This window comes from Schizosaccharomyces octosporus, assembly GCF_000150505.1.
Source record: "Schizosaccharomyces octosporus yFS286 unplaced genomic scaffold supercont6.3, whole genome shotgun sequence".
NCBI lineage: Eukaryota > Fungi > Ascomycota > Schizosaccharomycetes > Schizosaccharomycetales > Schizosaccharomycetaceae > Schizosaccharomyces > Schizosaccharomyces octosporus.
In genome coordinates this window covers 2,480,436-2,500,278 of record NW_013185621.1, presented here as the reverse complement: position 1 = coordinate 2,500,278, position 19,843 = coordinate 2,480,436, and the positions used below count along the sequence as shown (strand labels likewise).

Here is a 19,843-nt window from a genome sequence, read left to right as displayed (position 1 = left end):
CTACCTTCTAGTTTCTAATTTTCAGCATCAATCATGCTTACAAACAACTCAACTTTCTATCCATGTTTAATAATTCTTTTAATTATTTATTCTTCTAATAAAATCAATGATTCGTCTCAACAATAGAAACCTTTTTCATATGTATATATAATCTGACTCATGAAATAAAACAACTCCATAGGATTAAGATCTTCTTTACTCTCAAAGACTCGGGTTGGGTTATTCGTTCACAAGCTACTGAATTTCTCAATTCAACCAGCATATCTTCCCCTTCATCTTTTTTTTTCTCCTTTCTTTTCTTTTCTTTTCTTTACTCGTTAACAGTCGTAAGATTTGTACCATTTTCGGTCCAGTTCCGGTCCGCTGGTTGCATTAGCCCAAAGTCTTTCAGGATATCCAAATCAAAATCATCCAACAACCCTTTTCCAATCGTCAAAGGAACAATAATTAAAGCAAGAAATACAATCAACATTAGAAAAAATAAAAATGCATATCTTCGAACAATTCGCTTTCGTAATCGCTTCTGTCTCATAGAATAAATCGGTGGGCGGATCTGCTTGCTAGGACGTAGCCAAAACAACATCATAGAATGCCATTTGTCAATAAACGGTATTAAAAGAATCGGTAACATTAAATACAATATCAAATGGCCCAAGAAGAAATCTGCCGCAAACATGTTCAATTCAACAAGCTTGCACACAAATTCTCGAGACGGCTGCGACAATGCATGAAAGCCTAATCCTCTTGAATACCATTTGCCCGTCCACCATGCCAAATTTGCTCCATCGTGTTTCAACTCACGTGTAAGGAATATAATCTGTAGAAAATTAAAAAAGAATCTTTGTAATGACACTATACACAGCATACAAAGTACCGCCTTTGGTAAGCTCCATGCCTCTAAATACCATGATACTTCAAAAACAAGTATAAACATCAAAATCGTAACAGCATGCGCAATTGCCGCTAACACTGCTCCGAATTTCTTACAGCACAGTCCTAGCAAAGGTCCCATCAAGCATGCCATTCCAGCAAAACAAAGTGATAAGCCTGCAGCGACTACTATCGGCAAAAATGCTAAAATAACAAACCGTAATATCGGATTCGTCGCTTTTTCTGGATCTGGATTTCCCGGCTGGGAATTGATAAACAAATAAGGTATAGTCGTTCCTATTACAAGAAGAAACGGAATGAAGAGTTCGCTAAAAAATAAATTACCAACACGAGCTCTCGGTGAGTCCAAGAACCCTTTACTGACGGGTACTCCCATAATCCTTCTCTTATAACCTGTGATACGAGTTCTCGTCAACCGGCAATAACCAATCCAAGAATTCATGTGAGAACGAGAGTTACCTCGCGACATCCATCTCACAAATTCGCGATAATCCACAAAGAAATCGTTCCATGCAAATTGGTGAGGGTTAAACATGAATGGACTCACGCACATGGCAACAGTCGATATCCAAAAGTATACCAAATGCGGTATCCATGCGCTCAAAGTTCCAAATAAAAGCATAAGTAGCGTACGTGAACCCAAATATATCGAAGGAGCTGCGAACCTAGAAAACAATAACGAGAACGACTGCCTTGCAGTAGCAAATCCTCTTCCTGTACCAATATACCGAGCACCTCCAAAAGATATATTCGCTATTACAGAATAGGCATATGTCTGACAAGTAAATACTTCAAATAATGGTGAGAAACTAGCAAAGTGCTTTCCTAAACGTGTTAATGCTCTCCATGCACCTCTTTCCGTCAACTCTTGGACAGTCAACGGAACAAACGAAATGAAGAAAACGATAAAAATAGAGATGATACATCGCTTCAGCCAATTCATAACGGGATTCAATTGATAGCATCCTTCTGGCCTCATTTTCACAGTTAATTTTTGGTTATGGTCGTAATCGCAAACAGTGACAACATGATACATTCCGCCTAGGTTCACCAAAACAACCATAAATAACTGCACTGAAAGCATAATGAAAATATTGTTGATATGGAAACCCGCATGAGCATAATAAAATGAAAGGAAACGATCGAAAGGAAGCTGAGTGCCCAAGTAGTAATACTCTCGTGAAATCATTTGTTCACCCATACCTGTTCCAATCTTTGTAGTAAAATTCAAAATGGATCCGAATCCCAAATCACGACCTTTACCACACTGGTAGTATTCACAGTGTTTAATGCGACCACCACGTTGTAAAGCGGTCATTCCTGCATAAATATCTTCGTTAACGTGAAGACTTTTCTGTGCCTTTGAAACACCACCACGAGTTGTCATATAAATTGCGTTTAAGAAATCTGGATGACCATAATGTAATTTACCGCCGATCTGAGCCATTGTACGAGCAAATAAAGTACCAAATGTTTGTTCCTTACCAGCTGCAACGTCACCTAATATACCAATATTTTCAGAAAAAATATATTCTCTGGCACCCATGATAGCAACTGGATTGTTTTGATAGGGTTCTTGCGTCTCTTCGTATGGATCGTTGCTGGGTGAATTAAAGGCTTCAAACTCCGCTAAAATGCTTCGAATTTTTAAACATTCTTCTAAATAATTGTCTTGGTTTGCATCAATAAGTTGTATGTATTCTCCACGGTAGAAAGGTAAGGCCATGTTTTGGTTGTCAGATTTACCATCACCTAAAATGGGGTTTCCTGACATCCTAATTCTATATTTTGGAATTCTTTTCCCGTTTTCATTAATATCCGAATATCCATCGATAAGTGCAGCATAAAGTTTAGGGGTAGTTTCACCTTCTTCCAAAGGATCCTCATCCAGATACGCAATAAGTAAATCAGGATAAGCTCTGAGAATAAATTCTGTATTCTCTACTTCTTCCGCTGTAAATTTTGCATACCTTTGCATAGAAACGCACATTTTAAATTTGCGTGATGCCATTCGATCTAATTCATATTCCAAAACATCCATTTGTCCAGCGAAAAGTTCAGATACGTCAGGATTTTCAACCCTGTATAGAAGTTTTATCGCGCGAGAATAATTCATGAATCCACTGACTGTCCTGTATAATGTTTGACTTCTCAAGGAAGCCCAAATTCTAGTTCGAAGAGTATACTCGGGAGTAGCATTTTTAAACCCAATGCAATAGAAAGGTAAGTCGTCAAACTTTCCTTTCAAGATGTTTGACTTTCCGTTCGTATCTTCTTCCTCAAAATCTTGCTGAGTTAAAGCATCCTCCTCGGCAAGAATTTTTGTATCACGGACAAAGCACTTCCATTCGTGAGCATGGAGCTGTTTCAAATATTCAAGTAAAGTAACCCTTGAAAGCTTGTCCTGTTCTCTTATAATTTCTTTAAGTGAAAGAAGGATCTTTTCTCCGTAGTGAGGAACCAGAACCGTGAAAGTGGGCATAGTATCTACAGGTATAGGTTCTGGAATCGGAGTAGCAAGTGACTGAGCAAAAAAGGAAAGTCTTCTCTCAGCTTCCGAGTGTGCCGGGAAATATTCCGTCTTAAAAGAAGAATCTTCCTGAGAGACAAAGAATGTAGGTGTCTTTAAAGTCTTGGTTCCATCAGCATCAAGAGAGTTGACTTGATGATATATGAGCCTCTGCACATGTTCAACCGCCAGAAGGTGTTCACGATACAAAGAGATGATCACAGAATTCCATATTTGGGATATTAGTACTTTCGGCTTGTAAACAGAATCTCCCTCTGGGGTAGAAAGAATTTTGCTGTATATTCTCTTTGGCATACGTGCGAAAATATTTCTCCATGGGGTCCAAATGGAAATACCCAGGAAAAAAGAGCGGGTGACGGAGAATATGGTATTTACTACAATATACCAAAGATACGTGTCAAGGAAAAAAAGAACCAAATCCGTTACATACATGATACCCAAAATGACTCTAGGTTGTAACACGCATAAGTAAGATCCTGCCCATTTAATCTCGCAAAAGTATGGTCTCATGGTGCTTAAAACAAGAATGGGATCACGGAAAGACAAAGTCAGGAAAAAATAGGATTCCGCAAACTTGGCTGCAAAAACAAGAGCCCATAAACCCCATGAAACACACATGTCGTTAATCTGTAGACGAGCAAAATCCGAAGTAAAGTATCGATTTGCAAGAAATTTCCTCGAAAACTGGTTTGTTTTAAATCTGAATAAACTATTTAGAGGAACAACTGTAAAATAAAGAAAACAAAGAAAGGAAAAAGTAAAATGGGCGATTGCTACTGTCAATCTACCTACGGAACGTTGCTGTTCATCATTTGAAAACCCGAAAATAAACACAGCAGGAGCAATATTCAACACTAGAATAATACAAAGTAGAAAGAAACGTTGTAAGAGTGGCCTAGATCCGGGAAACCTTCGAGGAACATGAGCCCATTCAAAAATAGTAGCAAAAATCATCAAAAGGGTAGCAACAGCTCCTCCAAGAGCTACGGAAGACCATTGGCATGATTGAATTGGTCGTGGTCCAACGGACTGACGGAAGTTTTTCTCAATGAGAGTAGGAGAGTTGAATGCCGTATAGTACCAATAAGTAGTAAAATGAATGACCCATATCCTGTTGAAATTTGTCAAGGAATGAGACCAAGAACGGCTTTCGTAAAAAGTTTTTTGAAATACCTTGTCCCAGTTCACCTCGTTGAGTTTATGAAACCTTTCCCATTTTGGTAGTGAGAAGAGAGGAGTACCATCCATCAGCACAATTCTATTAATACCCTGAGGATACCAAAATAGTTGATTAATGTCATCGTAACCGATTGTTTCTGCGTGATCACGTTCTCTACGGACTAATTTTCCTTCAAATTCTTCGAATTGTTGGTTTCTGATGAAGTTATAGAGAGGTGTCACCACGTTTTCCAGGTAGTAGTATTCATGGACTGGAGGCTTTTCTGCAGTATATTCATCGGATTGCATGAAATCCAGGGCCATTTTAAATAGAAAACACAGACATTCTGGACAGAAACGGATATTGTTGGCTTCTCCCCAGCATAAAAGGTAAAGGGCGACTTGGCGAATTTGTACTTCAGGCAGCATGTTTCGCATAGCAGTATCCCATTTTTCCATTGAATAATCCAGTGGATCAATCTTTACCTGTTCTTCTAAATCGGAGTCATCTTTCTTCGATTTCTTCTTTTTGCTAGACTTGTCCTTCACCAATTTGGGACCAGCCTTCGTGAACTTGCAGTTCTGAAAGCCAATGGAGTCATCGACATCCATGTTTGAAGAGAAATACCATTTTCTATAATTAGCGTTTCTACCACCGATATAGTCGGCATGGAGAGATCGCACTGCGTTGGTTCCATCCATACGAGAAGCCCTGGAGTCAAGCAAAACCATAAAGAAATCGTACATATTTAACATGGAGCTTTTCTGAAAGCCGAAGTTTTCCTGGAGCTCCTCAAATATCGTAAGGATTTCTTCTTTGCTTAGAGGAATCATGTTGTCTGGGATCCAAGCAGGATAAGGATTTTTCGCATCTAGATACGAAAACCTTGCTGAGTATATCTCTTCGTCCCCTTTTTCTCCAGGAATGACTCTGGGATACACACCTGGGTTCTCCATGAGTCCAGCATAATCGCTCAAGATCTCAGGAGTATAACCAGTTGGTTCATGCGCATACTCTGGAATATCCTGGTACCTGTTTTCGAAGTTTCGGGTGTTTCTTTCCGGTTTTGTGGATGAAAACACAAGTCCGTCGTCGGTCTGATAAAAGAGCTCGTCCATTTCTTGTGACTCGGATTTTTCATAGTAGGCATCAGGATACGAATTATAAGTGTCAGAATTCCTTGGATAATCTGTAACGTAATTCTCTTGTTGGAGGTACCCATTAGCAGATGGCTGACCTACAGCTGACATTTCTTGAACCAAATGTGACTCATCATCAGTTCTTGGAGGAAAGTCCTCAAAATCCTTTGAGTCTTCAAATTGGTCCGAATCATTCAGTGAATCATTTGTTAAACTGTCTTTCGAAGGTAAGTTATGATCACCTCCCACCATCATCTAAGGTATCTATACTTTTTTATATTTTTACTGTTGTTTTATTAAAATGCAAGTGGATTAGTATACTCTTTCCTTGATGAAGGATTCTTGCTTGTCAAAATTCAGCTCAAAGTGCTTTCACAAAAGGCTTCTCCAGCTTTTGCTGTTAACAAACGTATGAGGTAGCCCTATTTCCAATGTTGTTAAAGATAATTGCAATCTATATTTTTTTTGGGATAGGTAAAAAGATGTTTTTTCTCGTGGGTTAGGAATAGGGGAAGCTGAAGATATATGATCAGGCTAAACCCAAAGTAAACAAACATATAGCCTGTCCGAAGTACGCTATCATTGCAACACCAAACAGTCAAGTAAACAAAGTTTGGATAATTACGTCTAAACAAATAAGCAGCCACGATTTTATTTTGCTTAGTATACACGTAAGGAACTTGTAAAGGTTGACTTTTAGAAAATCTCCCTCTTTCCTCTATAGTACCAATTAACCTAGAATACATGAAGGATATGAAAATAAGAATGATTTTTCAACATAAAAAAAGTAAATTTGAAAACCAAACCAGAACAGCAATTGTTTACTAAAGTGCTATTTCTACAAAGATACTAAGACATTCGTTTCCACATTCGATTCCCGTCAGCTAAGGGCTAACAGTTCAGTACATATTTCTTTTTTTTATTCTTTTTTAGTCTATAGAATGAATTTTTGCTACTGAATACAAAATTGCTTTTCAGTAGAGAAAAATACCCTTGTTGAATGCCATGTAAACAAAGTAGGGAAAGTCAAGAAGGTCGATTTTAAGGATTGCAATAGTATCAGATTCAGCTAAACTACTTTTCTTTTTTTTCTTTTTGGATTCTTTCTAAATCTAATGAATACAAATCTCCTCCAACTCTCTCTCTTTCTACCAACACTTGCCATTCTCAGGCATATCATGTCTTACAAAAAAGAATTGTTCTCATACAATCTGGTTTATTCTTACAAATATATATATATAATTCCTTTTTTTTTTTTTTTTTTTTTTTTTTTGGTCATGTATTACATCCAAGAGACCAAAGCTTCCTCTTTTTATTTCTTTATTTTTAAATTTTTTTATTTTTGTATTTCCTTCTGTTTATTTATTTACATTGAGAGCTTCTTTCTCTTACTTTACAGCTCACTATATCATCATAATGAACCTCGGTATACTGAGCTTGATACGGAAAATCGTTTCAAACTGACTTAGTTTATCTTGCGATGAATTACGAAGGATTCGTAATAAATAACAACTCTGAAGAAATAGGTAGCTCTACTTCATTGTCCCTTATCTCTGTTCAGGCGAAAACCGTAGGTATATATATAGACCCTTTTCTTTCGTCTCTCTCCTTCTCTCCTTCTTTTCTTCCTCATCTCGGTTTATTTTCATCTAACCAATTTGTTTTGAATTTATTTTGTTTGAATGGTACCATTCGTCTAATTTGATTATTGATATTGGATTGGTTTAATTTGCCAGCGAAGTTTTGAGAAAGTGTAATTTCATCTACAAAATCCATTGTTCAAACTGGTTTTTACCTTGTTTTTGAGACCAGTTTCCAGTATTTGCTTCTTTTAAGAAGGCATAGTTTAGCAATTGTTCCTATACTCGCCTTTAGTATATTTTAGCAATTTCCCGTCAGAGAAAAGCTGAACAATTTTATAATGGTACAGACGCAGAGTTTTCAACCTAAGGGAGGAAAATCTGTAGAGGATGACTTGGAGTATCTGTTGGGAGAACCAAAGTGGGCAAAGAAATCCAAGTCAATATGGAAAAAGATCTTGGATTGGTTTGTAGTCATATTCTTTGTTATCTCAGCAACTGTCGTATCTTTTGTACTCTTCGTTAGAAAAGAAACCCCCATAAAGGAATTATCTTCTGAAGCGGATGTCAATGCTACGTCGTTTTGCTATCAACCTGCCAGCCTTGTCTCATCTAAAATTGAACCTTTCTTAGAGACCCAAGGTGTCGGCTGCTCCGAATTTATCAATACACCACAATTTCGCAACGACAGTCTTGAGCGCTTTCAAAAAGTATTGCGCGTTCCAAGCATCTCTTACGATGACCTTGGTCATGTTGGCGAAGATGAGCGCTGGAACATCTTTGGCGATTTGCACGATGTCTTCCGCGACATTTATCCAAACATCTTTAAAAAATTACAAGTTGAATACGTTGCTACTTATGGTCTTTTGATAACGTATAAAGGTTCCAATGAGGACCTGAAACCTCTTGTTTTAATGGCCCATCAAGACGTGGTCCCCATTGCAGAGGCTACTTTAGACAAATGGTATTTCCCCCCATTTAGCGCTACTTACAAGGATGGTATCGTTTACGGTCGCGGAGCTACCGATGACAAAAATTCCTTAGTTGGCATCTTTGAGGCTTTAGAGTTACTTGCTTCCTCTGACTTTACGCCAGAGCGTACGGTGATTGCATCCATTGGATTTGACGAAGAAATCTCTGGCTATCATAGTGCTTTGCCTTTAGCAAAACGCCTTTACGAGATTTATGGGCAAGATGGTGTCGAGCTTATTCTCGACGAAGGTGGCTTTGTCAGCGAGTACTATGGTACCTATTTTGCCGCTGTTTCTGTTGCAGAGAAGGGTTATATCGATGTTGTATTAAGATTGAAGACACCCGGCGGCCATTCTTCGATCCCTCCCTCTCATACTAACATCGGCATCATGAGTAAGCTAATTCCGCAAGTTGAAGTCCCCTTCGAAGGAAAACTGGTTCCCGAAAACCCTTTCTTTTCTTCTTTGGAATGCTTTGCCAAATACAGTAAAGGTTTGGATGAACACCTCCGTTCTTTAATTTTGAAGAAAGATACTGAATCATTAACCAGCATTCTTTCAAAGAGCAAAGATACACGTTATTTTTTCGAAACTTCCATTGCTGTTGATGTTATCCGTGGCGGTGTCAAGGTCAACGCCTTACCCGAAGAAACAGTAGTAAATGTGAATCATCGTATTTCAGTCGAAAAGAACCTTCAACAACTGTATGATCATTACGAACAACTCGTTGGAAGATTCGCTGAAGAGAACCATTTGAATCTTACCCACTTCAACGGAACTCAAATCGTTTCCTACCCTGACGCTGTTGGTGACTTTTCTCTTTCTACTATAAAGACCCTCGAACCTTCACCTGTTTCTCCATATGGACAGGGAGCTTCCACCTACGAGAAACTAGGAGGAGCAATTAAGCATACTTTTGGTAATGATACTCTCATTGCCCCTGCATTGATGACTGCAAACACTGACACCCGTCACTACTGGAACCTGACGAAGAGTATTTACCGTTGGACGCCTGTCTCTCCCAAAGCTGTTAGTCAGACGGACGACTTTAATGCTCATACGGTTAACGAAAACATGCCTTTCCAAGGACATCTTGATGCTATAACTTTTTACTACAACTTTATCCGTCATTATGATTAATTGAGAAGACTAGCTTGATTATAATTATCCAAATCTATACTATTTAAACGTTACTTTGCCTAATGTTTTATTTTGTTTTTCGAGTTTAGTCTTACCTTAGTTATATCTCTTAGGCTTATTTTGGTGATTTTAATTTAAACAGTGTTATATTTATTACTTACGAAAAGTAAATTACATTTAAAACAAACAAAAACCGTTCTAATCTTCTTAAGAAACCAATGCTGAATATGGAACCTGATTTTCCAAATGCATACTACTTAACAGTAGTCCCTTGTAAAACATATTTTCGATAAAGCTTGTTCTTTGCTGAGGTTTTAATGTTGTAGGTACATTTATTCCATTTAATTTTTCATTAAAAAGAAATAAGTTAGTATGCTGTTGTCAAATATACGATGTTGTAGCTTGAAGTTGAACTTCAAAAGCGCCGTTAACAATCGAATATCCCACACTTGTATTGTGAATACTAGACTCTATTCCGATGTTAACAAGCCATCTTTTGAAGATCATCGTACTATAGCTCAAAGACAGAAGCTTTATATAACAGACCCAAAATCACCTGGTTCTATATTTTTTCTACCACATGGGGCGCGTGTGTATAATCGACTTGTAGATTTTTTAAAACTACAGTATCGTTTAGAGGGGTTTGAAGAGGTTATGACACCTATAATCTATAAGAAAGACTTGTGGGAACGAAGTGGACATTGGCAAAACTATGAAAAAGAGATCTTTCGTGTGGAGGGAAGCAAAAAGGTTGAAGAAACTGAGGAAGAAAAGAATGCTGTCTATGGGTTAAAGCCTATGAACTGCCCTGGTCACTGTTTAATATATTCTCATACTGAACGATCTTACAGAGATTTACCCCTTCGTTTTGCAGATTTCAGTCCTTTACACAGAAATGAGGCTTCTGGGGCTCTTTCTGGATTAACTAGGCTTCGATGCTTCCATCAAGATGATGGTCATATTTTCTGCGAACCCCAGCAGATTAAAACAGAAATAACGAAAACGCTTCAGTTTATAAAGCACGTCTATTCCCTATTAGGTATGACTAAAATGAAATATTTTTTAAGTACACGACCTGAAGACTCGATCGGTTCACTTGAAACTTGGAACTTGTCGGAAAACGCATTAAAAGAAGCGTTGAATGTCAACGAAGTACCATGGGTGTTAAACGAAGGAGATGGTGCCTTCTATGGACCAAAGATAGATATTAATGTTGCAGATGCTCGTGGAAAATGGCACCAAACGGCAACCATTCAACTCGATTTTCATTTACCTGAGCGATTCAAACTGTACTATCGCACAAAAGCTGGTGGCTCCTCAACCGTTGAAGAAAATGAAAGTATGCCTGTACTGGTACATAGAGCTGTTTTTGGCTCCTTAGAACGATTTATGGGAATATTGATAGAGCATATCAACGGTCACTGGCCATTTTGGTTAAGTCCACGCCATGCAGTTATCCTGCCCGTTAATCAAAGTCAACACGTATTAGACTTTGCAAAAAAAATTCAAAACGAACTTTCCGGTTCGAATCAAGTTCAATCGTATTTCGCTCCCTTAAACCAAACCTATTTTTACGTCGATTTGCAAGCTGACGCCCAGTCTTTAGGAAAGAGACTACGCGAATCTAGGCTTTTGAATTATAACTACGAGATTGTAGTTGGTGAAAAAGAAGTTCAAGAGCAAGTTCTCAGTGTGACGGATAGACAGAATCGAAAACCTACTCAACGAATGACGATCAATGAATTGAGAAACACATTTGAACAAAAGCTCAGCAACTATGAGTAGAGTATTGCTTTCAGTTGTGAAATACGAAGTTCAATGAATGAATTTCGTTATGCCGCTCATACATAATTGATACTAATCTTTTTGACATATAATAATACAATAATGGTCTTTAGTTCTTAAAGATGATTCCTTAAAAAGGTGAACACTATCTTTATCGGATGTGAAAAGAAGTTTTAATAAAAAATGGTAAATATTAGGTAAAAGTATGTATTAGATATCATAAGCAAAGCAAAAACTTTTCTTTTTTGAACAAAACGGTATTCGAATGCAACATGGTTAAGCACGGGGGAGATAAGAAGATGCTTTATTAACAGAAGCAGAATTTTGATTATACTCTTGTTCAGCTGCTTTACTCAATAACCCTACTATCAAATCAGTACATCGCAACGAGTCGTCATTAGCCGGAATGGGATATGTAACCATCTTGGGATCAGCATCTGAGTCAATGATCCCAATGGTAGGTATAGAGGCCTTTTGAGCTTCCAAACAAGCTCCCCTGTTCTCCAAAGGATTAAGAATGACCATCAAGTCCGGGATTACAAACTTTGGAGATTCTTCAGTAGGAACAACCCTGCCATTATCATCAACTGCGACAATTTTTCCACCAAGATTTCCCTGTACATTTCTTGCATTGGTGATCAAACCAGGTAGCCAACGATCAAACACATGGAAACCACGAGCTCGTTTTGCTGCATTTACTACTGAATCCTTTTGACCGTTGCGTGTTCCTATGAAGACAACTACTCCTTTGGCCTTTGCAACTTCTCGTACTACAGAAATTGCGCGCCGTAAGTACACCATTGTTTGATCCAAAGAAATAATATGAATTCCATCCCGTTTTCCGTAAATAAAAGGTTGAGTCAAAGGATTCCACAAAGACGTCGAATGGCCCATATGCGCATAAGATGACAATAACAAAGACAAACTCAGCTTTTCTGGAGCAGCCGGATTGCGAACGCCCATTGAAGGAGTATAGTGCGGTGCGACTTTAGCTCCAATTTTGTGATTCCATGAACGAATTTTCAGTCTTCTGGCAATTAACTGCTCTGTCGTTAATTTCCGTGAAATCATTTTCCAAGTACGCGCCGTGATCCTCAACCCAGCGATATGATTGTAAAATCTCGAAAGAAGCGTTCTTGTACACGACGATCCCAAGGGACAGGAAGTATGGAATAGTGCATCCCAGCGTTTGTAATAAAGACAATACTGCTGTGTAAAATGCTGTAAGGATGCACCGAGTACTACACAATAAGATTACGGAACTGTTACGAGGGAAGGCGGTAGTGTCGCGTAGTTCTAGAAAAAAGCATTTTTTCAATATAAACAGCTTCGTTTTCATTATTATTTTTATATACTTTTTTTTTTATTTAAGAAATAATTACTAGGAGATTTTTCAAAAATCTCTATATTACTAGTCCAAGTGTCCAAAGCAATAAAACGTTGTGTAGAGCCAAACACCAGACGAGTTTTATATTTGCCATTGTGCCAAAATGAGGCCTATAAAGAGCAGGAAAAATGGAGGATTAAAACTTCCAAGGAGCATTTTGGATGAAATAAATAGTGAAGGTAAGGCGTTCTCGCGAAATGTCAGAGCTAACAAAAAATAGATGGTGCTTCAAGAGGCCAGAAAGGAAAGCGTGAATTGTCTCACAGAGAAAAGAGAAAGCTTGCTAGAAACACAAAAAATCGCTCTGCTGATGAGCAGCAGCCACGTCGTGTAAGGAAGGAGGAACGAGAAACTGAAGATGCTTTAGATATGCTCGCAGCTTCGCAAGAGCTTCCTAAAAGCAAAAAAGCTAAGAAAGATCCATCTCCTTCATATGAAGACTTTGCTCGTAAGCAGCAACTTGCTGCATTAGAAGATGATGACCGAGAAATTGCGATGCTTGAAAAGAGACTTGGTGTCCGTGGAAAGAGTAAGCGCACCTCTCAGATTGATAAAGAATTTGGTTGGATTTTAGAGGATTTAGATCAAGAATCTAATGATCTTGAAAGCAATGACTTGTTAGCTTCTCAGGAAGAGTCAGAAAGTGAAGAAAGTTTCCAAGGGTTTTCTGAAGATGAAAATCAAGAAGAGGAGATTTCGAATGAAGAGGAGGAATTAAATAATACAAGCGAGGAAGGCGCCAATGACAGCTCTTCTGAAGACGAGCAATTACCTTCCCGAGAAGAGCCCAAACGCCAAAATCCTTACCTTCCAGTTGTTTCTTCTACACCATCCACTGGAAAATACATCCCTCCCTCCCTTCGTCAAAAGACTTCCGCAGATGATCAGAACTCTATCGAATTGACCCGTCTTCGGAGACGTCTTCAGGGTTTACTAAATCGTCTTTCCGGTGCCAATGTAGGGTCTATCGTTAGCGAAATTGAAGCCATTTATATGGAGAATTCCCGCCATTCGGTAACCGATACGCTAACTAAACTGATTCTGCAAATTGTTATGGCGAGGGAATCTATGTTAGACCAGCTTGTCATTGTTTATGCCGCACTTTCCACTGCTCTTTACCGTATCATCGGTCCCGAATTTGGAGCTTACTTACTACAGTCATTGGTTGATGAATTCTTGCGTCTTTACAAATCCAAGGAGACGGAGCCTCTTTCCTCTCATAAAGAAACGTCAAACTTGATAGTATTTTTCGTTGAACTTTACAATTTTCAACTTGTTTCTTGTGTCTTGGTTTACGACTTTGTTCGCATGTTTTTGAAGTCCTTGACGGAGCTAAATGTAGAACTTCTGTTAAAAATAGTACGCAATTGCGGTAATCAGTTGCGAAGTGATGATCCATCTGCTTTACAAGACATCGTTCAAGAAATGCATCTTTTATTGAGTACAGCTGATCCAGCGTCTATTTCTGTCAGAACCAAGTTCATGGTCGAATCTATCACGAGCCTCCGTGAGAACAAAAAGGCAAAAGTTGCTATGGCAAATTCTCAATTGAAGTCTGAAGCAGTAAATCAGCTGAAAAAGTTTTTGGGTTCTCTTAATAATCGATCTCTTCGTGCTACTGAACCATTGCGTGTTAGTATGCAAGATATTGAACAGGTAGAGACGAAGGGCCGTTGGTGGTTAGTTGGCGCTTCTTGGAAGAGTGATCCTTTGGTAGAAAATAATATCGCATCCTCTTCCTCTAAAATAACAGAAGAAAAAAAGAGAAACGAAGAGCTTCTTGCTCATTCGCGACTTTTGCAAACAGCAAAGAAGTTGCGTTTGAATACAGGTGTTCGAACCTCGATTTTCGTTGCATTAATGGGAGCTGAGGTATGTAATCATCCATACTAATTTTCTTTTACTAATACTATTTAGGATTACATCGATGCTTGGGACCGGATTCTCAAACTTCGTTTGAAGAAAGTTCAGCAGCCTGAAATTGCGTATGTAATTTTGCACTGTGCCTCAAGTGAAAAAATGTATAATCCTTTTTATGCGTTAGTTGCATTGAAGTGTTGTACTCGACAACATAATTTGAAGAAGTCTTTCCAATTTTCTTTGTGGGATTTTTTTAATGATTTACAACCTGAGGACGATGGAGATGCAAATGAAGTTCCTACGCGAAAAGTTTTCAATTTGGCAAAATTCTACGCCTACTTAGTGATTGAAGGAGGTCAACCTTTAACAATTTTAAAAGTACGTTGACTAATCCTACGAGTCATATATAGCTAACATTTCAATAGCACATTGATTTCATGAGTATTAATTCTCAGTTACAGACTTTCATCCTCGTTTTCTTATCTGATATTTTAATCGGAACCAAGGAAGATATTCAATTGGTACAGATTATGGACACATGCAAGGCGGAAAAGAATTTATCTTCCAAGGTTGATTGGTTTTTGAAGACATACGTGCGTAACAACCCTTTGGTAGAAGGAAAGGAGAAGTCATTGTTAAAGTCTAATCTTTCAATTGCAAGAGCTGCTTTACAGACTATTGCTAAAAATGAGACGTAATGCACAAAAAAGAGGGTTCAACTTAAAGGATATTATGGGATTCAGGTACTTTCAACGGTTAACATTTTGGATATTGAATAGACGGAATACAATTAATGGACTGTATTATATAGAAGTAAATTTTCCTACATCTTTTACGATGCTGTAAAGACGGAACAAGAAAAGAGAAAATAAGAAGGTAAATATGTATTAGAAGAATGAAATTATTGACATTATTATTGTATTAATTATTACCAGAAAACTGATAAACTATGAACGAAATATTAGAGTTGAAGCTATATCGTAACCAAGAATTAAAAATAACGTAAAGCATAGTTCCCTGATCTGTTGAAAGATACAGTACATATCGTCCAAACTTACATTAAGTCTGCAGAACCAAGCGCTTTGCATTAATTCTAAATGCACATATTAATTTTTTTTGTAGCATTGAAAATACATATTAAACTGAAAGGGGAGTAGTTGAGAATTCATCATTAATCCTTTACTCAGCGAGAGGGAAACTTTCAGCCCACTGAGCAACATCCTTTTGAAGTTGAACAACTTCGTTGATCTCATTACCCTCACCCAACTTAGCCTTGAAATCCTTGAGCTTGTTGGCTTCCTTAGGAAGGCTCTTTTGTAAGTCAGCAGCGAGGGTGATAGCGCGATCAATGTACTCGACAACGCGAACAAAGTCTTGTTCTTTAAAGCCACGAGTAGTCATGGCAGGGGTACCAATACGAATACCAGAAGGAGACAAAGCAGACTTGTCAGAAGGCAAAGTGTTCTTGTTGGTAGCGATGTTAATCAATTCCAAAATACGTTCAGCACGGGCACCATCAATACCCTTGCTCTTGACATCGACCAAAACCATATGACTATCAGTACCATCAGCAGCGAGCTTATAACCACGCTTACGGAATTCTTCTTCACAAACCTTAGCGTTCTTAACAACTTGAGCTTGGTATTGCTTATACTCGGGGGTAAGACATTGCTTCAAAGCAACAGCTAAGGCAGTAATAGTGTGATTGTGAGGACCACCTTGGTGACCAGGGAAGACGGAAAAGTTAATCTTCTCTTCCAAATCATAGTAAACGGGGTTGCCCTTCTTATCGTGATTCCGGAGACCACGACGGAAGAAAATCATAGCACCACGAGGACCACGAAGAGATTTGTGAGTAGTAGTGGTGACAACATCAGCATATTCAAAAGGAGAGGGGATAACACCGGCGGAAATAAGACCAGAAATGTGGGCCATATCAACAACCAAATAGGCGTTAACACTGTCAGCAATCTCACGCATACGCTTGTAGTCAATGAGACGGCAGTAAGCAGAGGTACCAGCGACGAGAATCTTGGGGCGGTAGAGCTGGGCATTCTTTTCGAGGGTATCATAATCAATGATGCCAGTGCTGGGATCAACGCGGTAGGGCATAGTTTCGAAATAAGTAGAAACAGCACTGATCTTCTTGGTATCGGTTTGGTAACCATGAGAAAGATGACCACCAGAAGGCAAATCAAGTCCCATCAAACGGCCATGAGGGGGCATAATAGCTTGGTAGACTTGAAGGTTAGCGGGGGAACCGGAAAGACATTGAACATTGACACCCCACTTTGAAGAGTCAAGGTTGAAAGCAGCAAGAGCACGCTCTTGGCAAAGAGTTTCAATTTGATCAATGTACTTGTTACCACCATAGTAACGGTGACCAGGGTAACCTTCAGAGTATTTGTTGCTCATAACACTGCCAAGAGCATCCATAACAGCACGGGAAGTGAAGTTCTCAGATGCAATGAGCACAATAGAAGAACGCTGGCGTCCAGCTTCATTCTTCATGATTTCAGCAACAGTAGGATCCTGTTCCTTAAGGTGAGTCAACATAATATCAGAAGAAGCCATTGTTGATGTGATTTGAATCTAAAATGGTAAGTCTCAACAAATTAAAAATTAAGCTGCTGATTACAAGCAGTACAACGGTCAGAGACTTCTGTTTTGCAATTGACAATTGCAAATATTTCAATAAATATGTTCCTCAGAGAGTGACTGCTTTCTTCGCGGAGATGTAATTTCGATTAATTGGTAAAGTTATCTAAGCGAAGAAAAGCAGATGTACGAAGATGACAGGTAAAAAAATTTCTTGAATAGAAATTAGATGGATGAGCCTATCATATTGTATATTCGTATGACAATCGTAGTCCTCATCTGTTCTGTTGTTGATAGAGTAACATAGAAAAACTCCTCTTTAAATGAATCAAGTGCTTTTGCCATCTCGTCATCATTGATCCTCCAACAGTTTCAAAGAAAAAATTTAGATTGTTGCAAATTTTAGCGATGTTGAAGTAATTTATTTGTTCTTTTTACTTCTTAGATTGGTTTGATTTGGACTAATGTCGCCCTAGTTGGATATGAGAGAAGAGAGATCTGAGTTGTGTTTTAATGGGAGTTTTTAGCCAAAGGTATGTTTGCAGAGAAAAAAACAACTAATCTTGCCAGTAATTTCCAAGATATTTTAATTCTGTTTAACGCGGCTTCGTATACATGGTTTCATCGTTCAAACATATCAACATAAACCTGTGTCTTGACACACGACAACCACTGAAACATAACCATTTAAAAAGAATTAATAATTGATGCTAGGAACTAGAAACTGGAGACTGAAGAATCAAATGCATAAAGAAAAAGAGAGGGGATTCTCATGTCTTTTACCATAATCTGAAAATAGGTATAAAACAAGCGGACAGTGCATCATGGGTTTTGGTTAGGATGAACGGACATTCTGCTTGGACGATAACGCCAGCTCATCTTGCATAAGACATCGTTGAAGGGGATTTTTTTTTAAAACTTGAATGAAACAGTACATCAAAGTAATTTTCCTAAACGAGCCAAGTGATAATTGATGGTGTTTTCGGATTTCTGTTTACCATGCTAAAATACAATGTTAGACAAAAACCTGCATGCATGTATAGACTTGAAAAGAGAAAGAAAAGTCAAATACAGATATTGTTTTCCATAATTACTTACCTGGCTCTTCATGCAGTTTTCTAGAGACGCGGCGACCTTCAAACACTGAGTAGAGTTCGTGTTACCACCGTTGTTTTGCCAGCAACCCAAGAGTGCAGCCATTTCTTGACTACAAGGAATAGCTTGTCTTTCTTTTTTTGGACGCACGCGTAGCCGGCTCAACCCTTGCAACCGAGGCGCGTTTACCACTTTTCTCGACATTTTCGCTTTTCCGCTCTTTCTTTCTTTAGAGACAAGTATATTTTGTCAATTAATAAAAATACAGTAAAATATCCCTGTACAGGTTAGGAAAAGGTTATTCCTCGCGTCCTTGTACACTTCAACAATTGTAGTAGTAATGTCGGGGGTGTGGAACTCTGAAAAGCTATTGAAATACCATTCGATGTTACACCACCACAATTCCAAATAACACAATGTAACGATAGTAAATATTAACTTAGCGAAATATGTACGAATATGGTGCAGCACTTTAATCAACATGAGCCAAGTTGCCTTACCAAGCAAATCGTTTTTTGCTTTTCTCGAAAACTTCAAATTTTTAATATTTGTGAAACAATTTAGTGAATTACTTTTATTATATCAATCATCCGATTACTTCTTAGCTTGAAAGTTTCCTTCCTTTACGTATATCGGGTGATCACTGGCTAAAAGCAACAGTACCTGGATTTTTCTTGTCGATCCTGCTTTAAATTGTTCTATCTATTTATTTTTTATATTAATTAATATGTCGACTCTTCGCCTCCGATTGAAGTATATGGACAAGTCTTCAGTTGCAACAATTCCTAGCGATGCTTCCGTGCAAAGTTTCCTGGAGACAATAGCGGCAACATTCTCTCTTGATCCGGATTCCATTTCTATAAAGTTTGGATTTCCGCCTCAAGATCTCCCTTTAAACGATAAGGGCTCACCTATTTCAAGTTTCATCTCGTCTGGACAACAGATTCTTGTCGTCAAATCTCCATCAGCTACTACCAACCAGCCCGCTCCAGCTCCCATCAATCATCAGGCTGTATCTAAACCTACTGAAGGTTCCTTCAATGCATCAACCTTGCCAAGTAAAGGTGGTTCTAGCAGCGGCTCTCAAGATCCTCCATATGTGAATACACCACTCGGTGATATTGCTCTTCGAGTTATGCCCGATGATAACTCTTGTCTCTTCCGCGCCTTGTCCAAGCCCTTGGGATTCTCTCCTTATGACCTTCGAGAAGTGGTAGCTAGCACAATTTTATCCAACCCCGAGTTATACTCTACAGCGGTTCTAGGTAAAGCTCCAATAGAATATGCTGCGTGGATCCGTAAAGAGTCAAGTTGGGGTGGGTATATTGAACTTTCCGTTTTGTCCTCCCATTTCGACTTAGAGATCTGCTCCGTTGATGTTCAAACTGGTCGTGTCGATTCTTACAATCCTCAACCAGCCTCGGGTCAGCGGACTTTTATTGTTTATTCCGGTATCCATTATGATTTGGCAGCACTGGCTTCCGTCCTTTGGGACACGGATGCTGATATTGTCTTGTTTGATGCTTCAGATGACACGACGTTACCCTATGTTCAACAACTGACCTCCCATTTGAGAAATATGCATTATTACACTGATACTTCATCGTTTACGATTCGCTGCAACACGTGTGGTGCTGGTTTGGTAGGTGAAAAAGATGCTTCTGCACATGCTATGTCTACCGGTCATGTTCAATTCGGTGAGTATTAA

At 38.6% G+C, this 19,843-nt stretch overlaps 8 protein-coding genes across 8 annotated transcripts; 4 read left to right on the top strand and 4 right to left on the bottom strand.

Annotated features, from left to right (window-relative positions):
- Nucleotides 1–48: 48 nt before the first annotated feature.
- SOCG_01669 (1,3-beta-glucan synthase subunit Bgs2) lies at nt 49–6,236 on the bottom strand. Its single transcript, XM_013164622.1, has one exon. The coding sequence runs from the start codon at nt 5,972–5,974 to the stop codon at nt 311–313; it is 5,664 nt and encodes a 1,887-aa protein (XP_013020076.1). The 5' UTR covers nt 5,975–6,236; the 3' UTR covers nt 49–310.
- A 943-nt stretch (nt 6,237–7,179) lies between these two features.
- On the top strand, nt 7,180–9,642 carry SOCG_01668 (vacuolar carboxypeptidase). Its single transcript, XM_013164621.1, has one exon. It carries the CDS (start codon nt 7,641–7,643, stop codon nt 9,408–9,410), a length of 1,770 nt encoding a protein of 589 aa, XP_013020075.1. The 5' UTR covers nt 7,180–7,640; the 3' UTR covers nt 9,411–9,642.
- Nucleotides 9,643–9,782: 140 nt separating this feature from the next.
- On the top strand, nt 9,783–11,195 carry SOCG_01667 (threonine-tRNA ligase; the record flags this gene model as incomplete). The annotated part of the gene is made up of 1 exon (XM_013164620.1): nt 9,783–11,195. The coding sequence occupies one exon, from the start codon at nt 9,783–9,785 to the stop codon at nt 11,193–11,195; it is 1,413 nt and encodes a 470-aa protein (XP_013020074.1).
- Nucleotides 11,196–11,309: 114 nt separating this feature from the next.
- SOCG_01666 (ribosomal protein subunit S2) lies at nt 11,310–12,467 on the bottom strand. Its single transcript, XM_013164619.1, has one exon. It carries the CDS (start codon nt 12,264–12,266, stop codon nt 11,472–11,474), a length of 795 nt encoding a protein of 264 aa, XP_013020073.1. The 5' UTR covers nt 12,267–12,467; the 3' UTR covers nt 11,310–11,471.
- Nucleotides 12,468–12,494: 27 nt separating this feature from the next.
- Nucleotides 12,495–15,355, top strand: SOCG_01665 (eIF4 binding protein). Its single transcript, XM_013164618.1, has 4 exons — nt 12,495–12,761; nt 12,803–14,454; nt 14,500–14,820; nt 14,868–15,355. Exons 1-4 carry the CDS (start codon nt 12,686–12,688, stop codon nt 15,138–15,140), a joined length of 2,322 nt encoding a protein of 773 aa, XP_013020072.1. The 5' UTR covers nt 12,495–12,685; the 3' UTR covers nt 15,141–15,355.
- Nucleotides 15,285–17,093, bottom strand: SOCG_01664 (glycine hydroxymethyltransferase). The gene has a single exon (XM_013164617.1). It carries the CDS (start codon nt 17,014–17,016, stop codon nt 15,622–15,624), a length of 1,395 nt encoding a protein of 464 aa, XP_013020071.1. The 5' UTR covers nt 17,017–17,093; the 3' UTR covers nt 15,285–15,621.
- Nucleotides 17,027–18,493, bottom strand: SOCG_01663 (ribosomal protein subunit Mrp10). The gene is made up of 2 exons (XM_013164616.1): nt 18,139–18,493; nt 17,027–18,042 (listed from the first exon to the last, which is right to left on the bottom strand). Exons 1-2 carry the CDS (start codon nt 18,337–18,339, stop codon nt 17,977–17,979), a joined length of 267 nt encoding a protein of 88 aa, XP_013020070.1. The 5' UTR covers nt 18,340–18,493; the 3' UTR covers nt 17,027–17,976.
- A 369-nt stretch (nt 18,494–18,862) lies between these two features.
- On the top strand, nt 18,863–19,843 carry SOCG_01662 (ubiquitin-specific protease; the record flags this gene model as incomplete). Its single annotated transcript, XM_013164615.1, has 1 exon — nt 18,863–19,843. One exon carries the CDS (start codon nt 18,863–18,865, stop codon nt 19,841–19,843), a length of 981 nt encoding a protein of 326 aa, XP_013020069.1.